The sequence below is a fragment of the Epinephelus lanceolatus genome, chromosome 18, assembly GCF_041903045.1.
Source record: "Epinephelus lanceolatus isolate andai-2023 chromosome 18, ASM4190304v1, whole genome shotgun sequence".
In the NCBI taxonomy this organism is placed as follows: Eukaryota; Metazoa; Chordata; class Actinopteri; order Perciformes; family Serranidae; genus Epinephelus; species Epinephelus lanceolatus.
Window position 1 is genome coordinate 740001 of NC_135751.1, and position 14348 is coordinate 754348.

At 43.2% G+C, this 14348-nt stretch overlaps 1 protein-coding gene across 2 annotated transcripts in view; it reads right to left on the minus strand.

Moving 5' to 3' along the window:
- The window catches only part of abcc1 (ATP binding cassette subfamily C member 1 (ABCC1 blood group)), a 109574-nt gene that overhangs the window by 10445 nt on the left and 84781 nt on the right, over positions 1-14348 (minus strand). For both annotated transcript variants that reach the window (XR_013487967.1, XM_033644634.2), the window contains exons 21-28: positions 8871-8997; positions 8561-8768; positions 7583-7893; positions 6361-6560; positions 6025-6151; positions 4564-4665; positions 2582-2728; positions 1717-1875 (exon numbers count right to left, since the gene is read on the minus strand). Coding sequence is in view for 1 of the 2 variants with exons in the window: in XM_033644634.2 (XP_033500525.1) it covers positions 1717-1875; positions 2582-2728; positions 4564-4665; positions 6025-6151; positions 6361-6560; positions 7583-7893; positions 8561-8768; positions 8871-8997 (1381 nt within the window). In the remaining variant the exon portion in view is untranslated. The remainder of the gene's footprint in view (positions 1-1716; positions 1876-2581; positions 2729-4563; positions 4666-6024; positions 6152-6360; positions 6561-7582; positions 7894-8560; positions 8769-8870; positions 8998-14348) is intronic.

A 14348-nucleotide genomic window follows, 5' to 3' on the forward strand; every position in this document is an offset into this window, starting at 1 on the left:
AGGCCCCATTTATACGACAACGATTTCAACTGACAACGGTAAACTTTAGTTGCGTTTTGGCCGATCGTTTACACGACAGCGGCGTTTTGGGTGCCTGAAAACGCAACGTTTTGAAAATGGGTTCCAGAGTGCAACTTTTTGGAAACGGCAGCGTCTCCGTTGTCATGTAAACTTGAAATATGCAGCTCCTCTGAAAACGGAGACTTTTAGCACATGCACATTATGGTTCCAGTCTCTAGGCATGCCGACCGTCACAACAACAATGCCAAGCTCTGTTTGTGCTGCTCACCCTGTTGATTTGAAGTGAAGTGTATATCTGTTACTGTAGCAACTCCACCTCGTCGTCCATCCAGACAAAGTTATCTGTGCATGCTTTCGCCATTGTGTCTTTGTTTTGGTTTGTAATCACCGTGTTGTAGAGGAAGGCGCTTCAGCGCAGGTGCATGGCGTCATGCCGTGGTGTAGCTTTGCAAATTTACACTGCCACCCATTGGCCTGGGGTACATACTACAGCGTTTCCAGTAGATTTTGCGGCTCCGTGTGAACGGGGATCGTTTCAATAACGTTGTCATATAAACACAGAAGTTTTTTAAAATGCAAAGGACAGACTTTTACGTTTTTAGAGAAACCATTGTCGTCTAAACAGGGCCTTAAAATAAGCCCAGTTTCCACCAAACTTTCAGTGTGGTGCCTTTGGAACCAAGAATAACCCTTCAGACATGGTACCTAGACCCTAGGTCTGTTTAGTGTTTCCACCGCAGTACTCCAACAGTACTCCATCCAGCTCTTGTTGTATTTCCTCATCACAGGTGACACAGAGGGAGTTCTGCACCTCGTTTATCCTCCACAGAATGGAGTTGCACACCAACATTTTCAGAACAAAACAGAACAGGCTGCAGTGAGAGTCTCTCTCAATGGGATATTTAAAAATAGCGGTTTTGTGCATTTAGTCCTTCTCAGGCAAGCGCAGGGATTTAGTGTTGCCTTAGTCCACAGGAACAACGCTACACAACACTTTTTTTTCTTCTCCTAATGAGGATCAGAATATATGCAGTTAACATAATCTGGTCCAAATTAATATATATTTCCACTCATTACTAAAAGTGTGTGTCATCCAAGAGAGACAATAAACTAATATAATGGTCAAAGTTGTCATATTGAAATTTAAGGTTTGTTGATGGATTCATTCATGCATTGAGTAACATTACAGGTAAATGTTCCACCTTAAAAGTTGCCTGTAGTTGGCCCAGTGAATTAAGTTATTTTTTTTCTCAGTCTACCAGCCACAACTCAGCCCCGAGCAGCGTAACCATCCTCTACGGACCAATCAACGGACTGCAGTGTTTCTAGCTCCCCCTTTTAGCACCAGATCTCTGTGGTAAGTACCGCAACAGAGGAGTGACCAAAAATGGGAACAGTAGGAATGGTTCCATTGGTACCATCCACAACTTTTCACTGTGGAAACGGGGAAAAATGCATACTGAACTAAACTGAACCGAACCACACTGCTTTATGCAAACAGGCCTTTACAGACTTAAAAGGAGGTGTCCCCTTTCACTTGGGACACAGCTGCTGTGTCTTAAGCTTGGAAATACTGTCATTAACATGATCTGAATAACTGGTGCAGCGATTACAACATTTAGCAGTTTAGCAGGGGCCAGCATTATTCTTAATGCCATTTAACTCCATGTTCTTCTGCGTCCTCTCTGCACTAACCTGTGGAATGATGGTGATTCTGGAACGAAGCTCATGGAGGCCCAGCTGAGTGATGTCCACCCCGTCAATGAAGATGTGACCCTCTGCTGCCTCGATGATCCGGAACAGCCCGAGCGTTAGGGAAGATTTCCCTGCTCCGGTGCGCCCAACAATGCCCACCTTGTGGGTAGATGTAGCGGCAAATAGGCCATAGAAATACTGTACACATATACTGAACAAAAATTTAAACACAACATTTTTGTTTTGCTTCTATTTTTCACAAGCTAAAGAGCAAATACGTTCTTCATGTACCCAGTAGATATATTTCTCTCAAATTTTGGTCACAAATTTGTTAAAATACGTGTCAGTGAGCACTTCTCCTTTTCCAAGATAATCCATCCACCAGACAGGTGTGGTATTCAACATACTGATTAAACAGCATGTTGGATGTACTGCCAAATTCAGGAAAATGACATTGGAGACGGCTTATGGAAGTGAAATGAACATTCAGTTCACAGGAAACAGCTCTGGGGGACATTCCTGCAGGCAGCAAGCCAATGGCACGCTCACTCAAAATTTGTGAAATCTGTGGCATTGTATTGTGTGATCAAACTGCAAGTTTTAGAGTGGCCTTTTATTGTGACCATCCAAAGACACACCTATGTAGTGCGTAAAAAGTTTCCGATCTTTAACTGTACCTGTGCAAAATGGGAGCAAAAACAAGAGTGTTGTGTTTGAATTTTTTGTTTGGTGTATATACATCAACACAGAAGTAATCCACATTCACAATGGCATATAGTCACACTCAATTCCTTGTTGATTCACCCACAGTCAAAATACACACACAGCAGACCACAGCTTTCAGTGTAGTGATGTAAAGGCAAACCTTCTCTCCTCTATTTATACTGATGGTGATGTTGCGAATGGCGAGATCCAGGTCATGGCGGTAGCGCAGGCCAAAGCCTCTGATGTCTATGCAGCCATCAGTGGGCCACCCTGGGGGGAGGCTGGAGGGCTCATGTTTCCACTCTGCCTGGAGTGAAGAAGATACACATTTAAATAAGTACAACCCCCACAACTCCACATCCCACCCCTGCACTCTCCAACACTGGGAAACAGTGGTGCAACAAGTATCCACATCTTTCACTTCAGTTAAACTAGTAATAGAACAATGTAAAAATATTTCAATACAAGTAAAACTCTTCTGTTCAAAATCTTACTTGACTAAAAGTATAATCAGCAAAATGTAGTTAAAGGTTCAGTAGGTAACTTTTTATCATAAATGCTGAAACTGTCACTGTATCCTGACAGCGGTACATGGGACAGATAATCTTTAAAAAAGTCAGGTTCCTCTGGCCTCTTCTAGTTCTTGTGATGGCATTTGCTAGAATCCTCCGCACCTGAACGGGACAACCAATCAGAGCTGGGAGGAGTCTTGAACAGAGTGTCAATCACTGCTCTTGCACATGCTAACTGGGAGAAGTTTCAGCTGGTTGCAATTTGCAATGCTCACCGCGAATACGGGTGGGGCTATTCATCGATGCAATCAACATCATCTATTACGAAAATATATTGATTTGCAAAACGTGCATTGGCTTGTCGAAATAAAGTAGTATGCACCCGGTGAAAACATGGATTCCTCCAGAGAACCAGCTGCAGCTGAAAGCCTCGCCTACAAAGTGAAATCACTTCTCACAGGAGAACAACTGCAGCAAACAGACACTGGAAGTGAAGCATCCCGCAACGCTTTGTCAGGACGACAGCAGAAAAGAGTGCTCCATTTACTTTTTTCCCCACCAAAGCATGAGATATATTAGGATTATCAGCACGCTGAATGTTTTTCTGTCAGTAGTAATCACTTAAATTTTCTGCATCACCACTAATGATACCGCATGCATCATCTTACACTGTTATTCGGCTGTTTTCTATTTTCCGTTTACTTGAACAGGGATACACAAGCAACAAAATGGCTTAAACTAATGAAGAGTAATACAGTGTGCGGCAGCAAAGGCAGAGTAATATGGAAGTTTAATGGTTGAGACGATGTAGTGCCAAAGAAAAGGGCTGTTTGAAGGTGAGGTAAAGCGGTGAAAAAATCCTCAATATAGCATCCACTTGGACTGATATTGATTTTTTTAGGTGGGCATCTTTTAAGGTGGGTAAAATACGTTTCGCTGTCAAACCCCATCCACAACATTGTAATGCTGACCTTCCCTGGTCGGACTCCTGCCTGCTATTCAAAACTGGGGCCGCGCCAACCGTCATCTGTAGAAGGTAATACACTGACTGTACACAGTATATAAGTACCTCATACAGCGCCACTTCAAAAATGCCAAACTTAGCCTTTAACATTTAATCAAAAGTGACTCCTTAAAAAAATGGTTTACACTTGTTAAGTCTAAACCAGGGGTATTTCACTTAATTAATGCATTTTAGACATGTGCTTGCAAAACACAAAAATAGTGGCAGTGACTGACCAGCAGTTTTGAAGTATTATGATTGTTGTTGTAAAGCATTATGAATAGTGTTTATAATTGTAATTATACAGTGCTATATACAGATTACAGTGAATTATAAGTATTTTCATAATGCATTAAAGACATGGACATGATAGGAAGTATTACCAAACTTCCTTGCTGTTATTTGATGTTATTTGAGGTGTTGTGTAACAGTATCTCATGTATATTGTACACAGATAGTAGTTATGTACATAGATATAAAAAAAAGGATTCTAAATCAAGTTCCCTGTGTGTTTAATCCCTGCCAGTCCCAATCCAGCACCATACAGAAGTGAGGAAGAATCAAGTAAATACTCCCTCCACAACCTTGACATGTAATCCCGGAATTTTCTTCTGTTTTTCTTTGTACCTCTTTCTCTGTGTCACTGTACTCTTTAACTTTCTCTACAGCCACTATGTTGGTCTCCACATCAGAGGACATCCTCACCAGCCAGGTCAGAGAGGCAGTTAGCTGCATATGGGACAGAGGAAAGAATATCAGACAATTTGGACAAAAAGGGGTCACTTCACAAGCTCTAAAACCACTAACCTTTTGACCTACCACTAGTATCACCTATCCATGCAAATATGTTTGGTTTTATTTGTCCAGGTTTTCAGATGTCTGTCTCAGATCTCTGCCTCCACCCCAATTCACTCAACATTTTTTCTTAGTGTTATGTGCTGAATTGCTACTGGCAATACTCAGGAATTAATTCTGAAAAAAAAAAAAAAAAATAGAATTACCGCCTCATTGTTGTGCACCTCTGTAAACCAGTTCAGTTGCACTTACAGTTTATGTCCATGTCTGTGAAAACTTGGATGCTTCACACACATCTTTCACCTGGCAGCACATATCTATACAATCAGCACATATCTATACAATCAGCACAGTTTTAAGGTGGACACCCAAGACTGAAGTCACCAATTCAGTATCTGAACAAATGTCTCCCCTTCTGTTCCTAAGATATGATGCTGAATAATGGCCATAAAAGTGTTTCTGCAGAACATTATGGTGTCACAGGGAAGTTGACCTTTGACCTTTTGGACATGACATGTCATCGCATTATGTTATCCTATTTGATGTTTGTGTGAAGTTTTGTCATAACTATCGTATGAATTCCTGAGTTATGGCCTGAGTCACAGTGAGCTTGACCCTTGACCTTTGTCCACCAACATGTAATCAGTTCATTTCCTGACTCAAATTGGATGTTTTTGCCAATTTGAATAAAGTCCCTCAATGTGTTTTTGAGATATCCCAATCACGAGAATGGGATGGATGGATGGATGGATGGATGCATGGATGGAGGGATAGATGGATGGTCGGACAACCCGAAAAACATTATGCCTCTGTCCACAACTGTCGCGAGTGCAGAGGCACAATTTTTTTTTTCTTTGCTGAAACACTTTAGTACTTAAATAATTGAAATAATGCTTTTAAAGAATGAACATTCTGTTACTGACAGGGCAGTCAGGCCAAACTCCCTGTAGTTAATGAGCTGTGAAGTGACTGAAGTGGTCATTCTTTAGTTATTGGGAGCACCATCAGCTGTAATCAAACATCTCAGAGGCTACTCCTGTCCTGCATTTTGCTCAAAGTGGAAGTGATCTGCTTAACCTCTCAGCCTGGACCAATCTGGTAAGAGGTCAGAAAGGTACTGATACAGAAGGTGATACAAAGATGATTCGATGAATGATAGAATTCTATACATTTTTTTCAAACTTGTACAAAGCATCCTATATGATGAAGTGGTTTCTAACCTGTCACTTCTCTGTGCCCCTGAAGAAGATGTGACCTCCAACAGGTATCACAGGTGTGAGGATGAGTGTTTACCTGGAGAGCATAGGAGATAGACAGCCCCATGATGCCTGGACTGAGGCTTTCTCTGGCTATGACAGCAAACAAAGCTGCAAATGACACGATGCAGTTTCCTACAAACTCCAGGCGAACAGCCAGCCACCTAAACACAGATTCATTAACATTATAAGGAAATCACACCACTGCAGGAACCAAGTGGCACATGCAATGCAACTAATGAAGACCAAAAGAATTCTTAAAAATCTCTTTACCTCCTTTATGTTACCTTTATGTTTACCTCACTAAAGACAATACATATTGCTGCAGTAGGTCGTGTGTTTGGTGAGAGTGAATATTAACAGTGACACTAACCTGTTTGCTATGATGCTGGGGTAGTAAGCTTTCTGGTTGTGGTCCACCCGCCGATCACTCTCATGGATGAAGCGCTCCTGTTCACCAAAGGCTCGGATGACGGAGGTGCCCAGCAGTGTTTCACTGAAGTGGGTGTAGATGGGTGAACGACTGATTGACTCCAGACGCTTTAGCTGGCGAGATGATGCCACATAAAACCTCTGGACAGAGGAAGGACAGAGACATCTAACAACTTCAAGCACATCAATTAAAGGGATAGTTCAGATTTTTTTAAGTGGGGTTGTATGGGGTACTTATCCATAGTCCGTGTATTACATACAATAAATGTTAGTCAGCACACCTCCAGTTTGGAGAAGCAGACTGGAGTCCAACATGAAAGCTAGGCAATGTACTGCTGTGGAGAAAATGTATTTTAGCCACCTTAAAAAACAAATCACTATCAGTTTAAGAGTACGCTATACTGTGAGTATTTTCACCGCTTTACCTCATAGCACAGCCCGTTCTGATAGGGAGACTGTTAATGACCTCAGTTCCCCATCTACACTCTTGTCAAAGCCAGACTCCATTGACAAAAACAGTAATTTTTGCTCACTGAATACGGGAAATGCTGCTCTATTGTTGCATCACTCAGTTAGTTAGTGTTATTGTGTGACTTTGGTGAATCTGAACTAACCCTTTCAAACACCAAAGTCAAGCCAACCCTAACCCTAACACAAACAAAATAACTGATAGAGGCTGTGGTAGACCAGCAGCTCCTGTGTTCAGCAATGTTATATCACTGTTTTTCTCAATGGAGGCTGGCTTCATTTTCCTGTTTGAAATCACTGACTGATATTTAAGTAAAGCAGTGAAAACACTCTCAATATAGCGTACACTAAAAGCAGTTCTGACTATTCTAGGTGGGACTTTTTTAAGTGGCTAAAATACTTTTTGTTGCTGACCCCTCAACAGAAGTACATTGCTTAGCATGTCGGACTCCAGCCTGCTTCTCCAAATTGGAAACACACTAACTGCCATCTTCTGTATGTAATACACTGACTATAAAGTACCCCATACAACCCCACTTCAAAAAATCTACTACTATCCCTTTAATCAGTCAGAATTAAATACAGTGCAGTCAGAAGTGGCAGAACAGTGTATGAACATAGACCTTTTTAGGCATAGTCCCCCATGTTTAGAGGACCAAAACATATGGAAAGTGTACGAGGGCTTTCAAACTAACCTGCACAAAAAAGTAGAGCAGACCGAGAGCAGGGATGATGACAGCTACCAGTGGTGTGGCAATCAGGATGATAACACAAGCACCCAACACATTTAACATAGAGCCCATGAACATCTTAATAATACTGGGGATCAATGAGTCAATGGTATCCATCTCCTTGGCAAAGCGGTTGACCAGGTTGCCACTGGGGGTTCGCTCAAAGAAGGACATAGGTGAGCGCAGGACGTCATACAGCATGGACTGATGGAGGTAGCGGGATGCCAGGATGCCCCCGATGGACGTGGAGAGGGAGTAACCAAAGACTGCCACACCTACAAGACAGCAGGGAGCTTTATAAAGTAAGATGATTTGTACATGCTGTGTGAATATCAAACACACAACCACACAATGAGGTCTGAAACATAACCTGCTCTATCTGAAGAGTTACTGAAGTTTCACTTGAATTGCTGCGTCTGAAAACAGTGTGACCTGAACTTAGTGATGGACACAAATGAGCAGCAGTTTCAGATCCAAGTCATAAATCAATCCTTTATTTTTTTTGAGTCCTAAACAAGTCATTATTTTGCTCTCTGATTGACTGCCTCGCCAATGTTACCTCGTCCTCTTTATTGTGTAGTGTGATTGGCTGATTCAAAGTATTTCTAACTGGCTTCCCCTCTTTTTATAACTCCATATTTCATCTTTTGGTTTAAGGAGTATATTCAGTCCTTTGAAGTCAGGCTAAAGTCAGAATGTAGTTACGAGTCATTGGTGTTGAGATCAGTGTGGTAAGTCTTCAATTTAACAACCCAGATATAACATCAGTGGGTGGGTTTACACACACACACACACACACCAACATTCCCCTACTATGGCATGGTCACACATAAGAAAATCTTCCACACTAAACCTTTAAGTTTCTTGGCTAAATGTCTACTTTTGTTCTTGTATTATTTCTGTCTTGTCTATCTGCTTCTTCCTCCCCTTAACCCTCCTCACCCTGGAACAGGCCGAGACCACCGTACACCCCAAGTCTCATTAGTCTGTCGGGCTGAGTGCCATTCACCACGGGGTCGTCAGTCCACAGGCTCAGCCAGTAGTTGGAGAACAGTGAGAGCAGGTGATGGGTGAGGAACAGCAGCAGACTGATGCAGGACAAAGGCACTCCGATGGCTTTTAGATAAGCCCAGAACACAGAGAGTTTGACCTGAGGATGGAGAGGGGAACAGCTGGGACCATCACATATTGCACAAAGATATATGACCATGCTGTGCACTGACATGGTTGAGCATGTTGAGCCTCTACTCACCCGTCCAGTGCTGGCCTTGTCAGCCTCTGTCAGCTTGCCCACCTCAGGGTCCTTGGCATTTTTGCTCAGCACCTTGTCCTCCTTACCCGTCTGGGACAGTTTGGACACATTGCTGGCATCTGGACTGCTGCTTTCACATGGAGCAATAGAAAGAAACACACAGGAGCTTAAAAAAGACAAACAGCTAGTTATAATATATCTCAGTAAAATAAACCACCTCTCATATTAGTCTTGGGTCACTTTGTTTTAAGAGGATGTGTGTCTCAAGCTGCAACCTCCACAGCTGAGCCAACGCCAATGTGCCAAAACCTGCAGTATCTCGAATGGCCATTTGAGGCTGGTTCCAAGATCAAGTCAGTCCCCACTGACCCCCATGTTAAAATGCCCAACTAAACAGCAGTAAAAAACATGTTTACATCCATGACAACTGTACAGGGGGTGAATTTTTATATAACTCAATCATTTACATTTACAAGACTTAAAGTTATGCATAACTAAGGGCGGGTTGCTCTGAGTGACAGGCTTTCTGCTGATAGTACCCTGAACTTCTCAGTCATATCCCCCCTTTGCTCCTCCAAAACTCCACCATCTCACCCAAATATGGTCACCTCTGGCTCCAAAAAACCAAGATTGGGACAGCTCAAGGCTTCAAAACAGGAGTCTACAAGCCAATGAGTGACACTGTGGTAGCTACATCTATTAGTTTTACAGTCTACGGACAGCTAGAAAAAGCCTCTGACTCTGTTAGATGGGACTTTTTATACAGGATGCTGGAACAGTTTAATTTCCATGAGACATTTGTCATATATGCTTTATATAACAAACAGCTACGATCAAGAATAATGGGAGTCGGTCAAACTCTATGACACTTGAACATGGCTGCAGACAGGGTTGTTCCATGAGTCCTCTTTTCTTCCCCATTCTATTGGAAGCTCTAAGCCAAAGCTAAATAAAAGTATTAAAGATATGGACAGGGTGTATAGAAAATGCCACTATTCACAGATAATGCCCTGGTAAATCTGTCAAGACCTACTCCATCCTGCCCTGTGTTTATGTCAACTCTTACAGGTTATGGTCTACATTCTGGCTAAAAACTGAGTGTACAGAAAAGGTTCTTACTTTTAATTACTGGCCAGATTGAGCCAACGGAGAAAGCTATGGAATGAAATCGATTTAGTATCTTGGAGTCAAATTACCACAAGAATTAAGTCAATTAAAATCAAGCATGATCCATTTCTCTCTAGAATAAATTCTGATATTGGAAAATGGTACAATATCTCCTCTAAGCATCACCTCAAGACCTGAGGTGATTAAAATGAATACACTTCCAAGTGTTGGGATTCACAGGACCACAGATGATTTATCATTTGGTAAAATCTAAACTGTACATTTAAAGGCTTTTTCCTCTGCATGCTCTTTGTTCTCCAGACAGAGACAGCTAGGACACCCATCTCCACAGGAGGTCTCACCTCACACCTCAGTGAGACTCAAGTCCCAAAACTTGATTGGACAAGACCTTTTACAGTGACATGTGACTCGGTGATGTCACAGGCATCTGTACCAGGTCTGCTCCCTTCCACAGAACTCTTCTCTGCTCCAACCGTGGAGCAGTGCTCTTCTTGCTCCAGCTGCTGTAGCAGCTGCACACCGCTTCCCGGTTGGGCCTGGACAGCAGAGGCCCGAACCCCTGCTCCATAGCCCAAACCACTAAAGGGAGGGCAACTGATCACAGACTCTCTGGCAAACACAAGGTTTGCAAACTAGCTTTCCAGCAACAAGGAACTAAGTGAGTTAGCACCCAGCGTCTAACTCTGCAAGGACCCCGAGCGACCAGCTTCCTCGGATCAGAACCTTTGGAACAAAGGACCCAGCAAAGACTGCACCTGGAACCATCTTCCCAGCCTTCTTCTGCTGGCTAACAAAGCACCACCACCAAGTGACTCTTTCTTCCATCCACTCAAGGATTGGTAATGTAACAACTGGGCATAGCTTATCACAGCTTTACAGGCTAAGCAAGACTGTTTGACTTGTTGTATGTGATTTGATGCTGTTTACTGAGTTATTGTTATGATAGATTGCAGTTAGGTCATTATTAATTATTAATAATAATTATTAATTATTTCCGATAGCCAATTTAACCCCAACATATTTGGTGCCATCGTGTGAGGCAAATGTATGTTGATTCCCAACACAAGGCTATTGTATCAACTCTGCCAGTGGAAGTAACTGATAAAGATTTCATGTGATAGGATAAAATTCAAGTGGTCCATTGCGGAGGCAACTGCTAGGAGCTATGGTCAGAAGGTTGTTGGTTCCTGTTGTTGCGGCAACTCAGAACCCGCTGGGGGACACCAGCAGTGAGGGAGGCTGTCAGGCTGAAGAAGGAGGCCTTTCTGATCTGGCTGGCCTAGGGGTCTCCTGAAGCAGCAGACAGGTACCGGTTGGCTCAGCAGAGAAGGAAAACTGCTGACCCAAACTCTCACCCATATCCTTAGCAGAGGTCGCTGAGATAGTCAAAAACCTCCCAAGCAGCAAGGCGCTGGGTGTGGATGAGATTCACCCCGAGACGCTGAAGGCTCTGGACACTGTTGGTCTGTCATGGCTGACACTTCTACGGTGCCTAAGGAGTGGCAGACCAGGGTGGTGGTTCCCATTTTAAAAAAGGGGACCGGAGGGTGTGCTTGAACTATCGGGGTATCAGACTGCTCAGCCTCCCTGGTAAATGTTACTCCAGGGTGCTGGAAAGAAGGCTCCGACAGATTGTCGAACCTCAGATTCAGGAGAAGCAATGCGGATTCTGTCCTGGCCATGGAGTAGTGGACCAGCTCTTTACCCTTGCAAGGCTGCTGGAGGGGTCGTGGGAGTTTGCCAATCCAGTCTTCATGTGCTTTGTGGACTTGGAGAAGGCTTACAACCAAGTCCCTCAGGGGCTCTTGTGGGGGGTACTGTGGGAGTACAGGTACCGGGCTCGCTGCTACGAGCCATCCGGTCCCTGTATGACCAAAGTGAGGGCTGTGTCCGCATACTTGGTGTAAAGTCAAACACATTCTTGGTGGGTGTTGGCCTCCGCCAAGGTTGTCCCTTGTCACCAATCCTGTTTGTGATTTACATGGATCTTGAGGCGTAGCCAGGGGGAGAAAGGGGTCTGATTTGGGGACCTTAGAACTGCATCTCTGCTTTTCACAGAAGATGTGGTTCTGTTGGCTTCATCACACTGTGACCTCCAGTATGCACAGGGGTGGTTTGCAGCCCAGCGTGAAGTGGTCAGGATGAGAGTCAGCACCTCCAAATCTGAGGCCATGGTTCTCTGCTGGAAATTGGTGAATTGCCCCCTCCAGGTTGGGGGAGAGTTACTACGTCAAACAAGGGAGTTCAAGTATCTTGGGGTTTTCATAAGTGAGGGTAGAATGGAGTGCGAGATGGATCTGCGGTTAGATGCAGCTTCTGCAGTGATGCAGGCCCTGCGCCGGTCCATAGTTGTGAAGAGGGAGCTGTGCCGGAGGCAGAGCTTTCAATTTATTGGCCCATCTACATCCCAACCCTCACCTATGGTCATGAGCTCTGGGTAGTGACTGAAAGAATGAGATCGTGGATACAAGTGGCTGAAATGAGTTTCCTCCATGGGGTGGCTGGGCTCAGCCTTAAAGATAGGGTAAACAGCTTGGACATCAGGAGGGAGCTCAGAGTAAAGCCGCTGCTCCTTTGCGTCAAAAGGGGTCAGTTGAGGTGGTTTGGGCATCTGATCAGGATGCCTCCTGGGCGCTTCCCGCTTGAGATATTTCAGGCATGTCCCACAAGTAGGAGGCCCTGGGGCAGACCCAGAACACGCTGGAGGGATTACATATCTCATCTGGCCTGGAAACGCCTTGGGGTCCCCCAGGAGCACCTGGAAAGCATTGCTGGGGAGAGGGATGTCTGGAGTGCTTTGCACAGCCCGTTGCCCCTGCGACCCGCCCCGGATAAGCAGATGAAAATGCATGGATGGCTAGATGGAGGATAAAATGATTTTAAATTTATTTGGCATGATAAGTGACCAGGTATGGAACTCTGCAGTCAACCATAACTAAGGGGAGTTAGCTCTTCTAGAGCTATTATGAAGCCACACACACACACAAAAAAAATCAATTTCTTTAATGTTTTTTTTTTTTTTTAACATAAATTCCTGTCGTGCACTCTATGAATCAGGCTTTGCGTATTGACCAAGCTTTCACAAAGTCGCTAGCTAATGCTAATGTGCAGGAATGTTATGGAACAGTTGTGGAACTATTTGTGTTGAAGGAGCAAAAAAAATAAATAAATAAACAAACAAATCACAATCTGTCATCTCCTGTTACTCTTAACTAATAAATGGCACTTGTAGCACTGTTATATAAAAGCAATATCTGATGAGAGGGAGTGCTGTTGTACTGAATGTCATCATGGCTGTGATCCAGTCATAGTGACAGTAGACATAAAGGTTATACTATATTGATTGAGTGAGTTCCTCGTCTTTTTCATCTTAATACATCTCTCCTTTAACAACAAAACACACAATAAAAACCCCTACCAAAACCAAACTCAAAAGAATCAAACAAAAATAACAATGATAATTAAAGCTGCAAGCAGTGTTTGGCGGGACCTCGCACTCGCGCCCGTTTCGGCCCCCAGCTTATGTCGTCACTGTGAAGTATTTAGAAATATCAAACATGTTGCCACAAACATCAGAAAATCCTTACAGAGCTGAACGTTTTGATGTTTGAATGCTTTCTGTAGCTGTAGGTATGGATAAGTGATGTCACGATATGCAAATTAGATGAGTGAATTTATTCCCATCAGATCCCTCGTCCTTTATTTTGAGGAAGAGACAACAAAAACAACACAAAACAAAATAAATTTACTGTGTAAATATGTTCAAAATGTTGTTTTACTGAGATGTATGAAATCCAATATGGCCGTCGCCTAGTGACGTTACAATATGCAAATTAGATGAGTTAATTTAATGCCATGACAAACTTTGGGTCATGATGAATATTTTTCTCATTTACAGTATGCCTTTATCTCTCACCACTTTCAAGCCACAGCCTTTTGAAATGTTGAAATGAAAATGGAATATTTTCCTCAATAAACTCTGGCACCTCAAGGGTTAAAATGGAGATTGTGCCCCTGTCATGTCTGCATGTAAGATTTAGACACACACACACATCATGTTTCTGTGAGTTTGTGTGTGACAGCGGTTGCCATGGTGATGAAGTAGGTGCACCTGGCAGAAGAGCAGAGAGAGAGAGAGACAGAACACAGAGAGACCTGTTTTAGTGGAGATTTAACTCCTCAAAGAAGTTCTTCCCATTCCCAAACCGCTGGTCCAATCATCAAAATAATGTGATCATGAGAGAGATAAAGTTATACAGAAGATCTGTTTAGCAGCAGTTGAACTGGTATGTGTGCGTCTTTAAAGCCGATACAATAAACGGTGTAGGAGGAGATGTGTTTTTTTTTTAA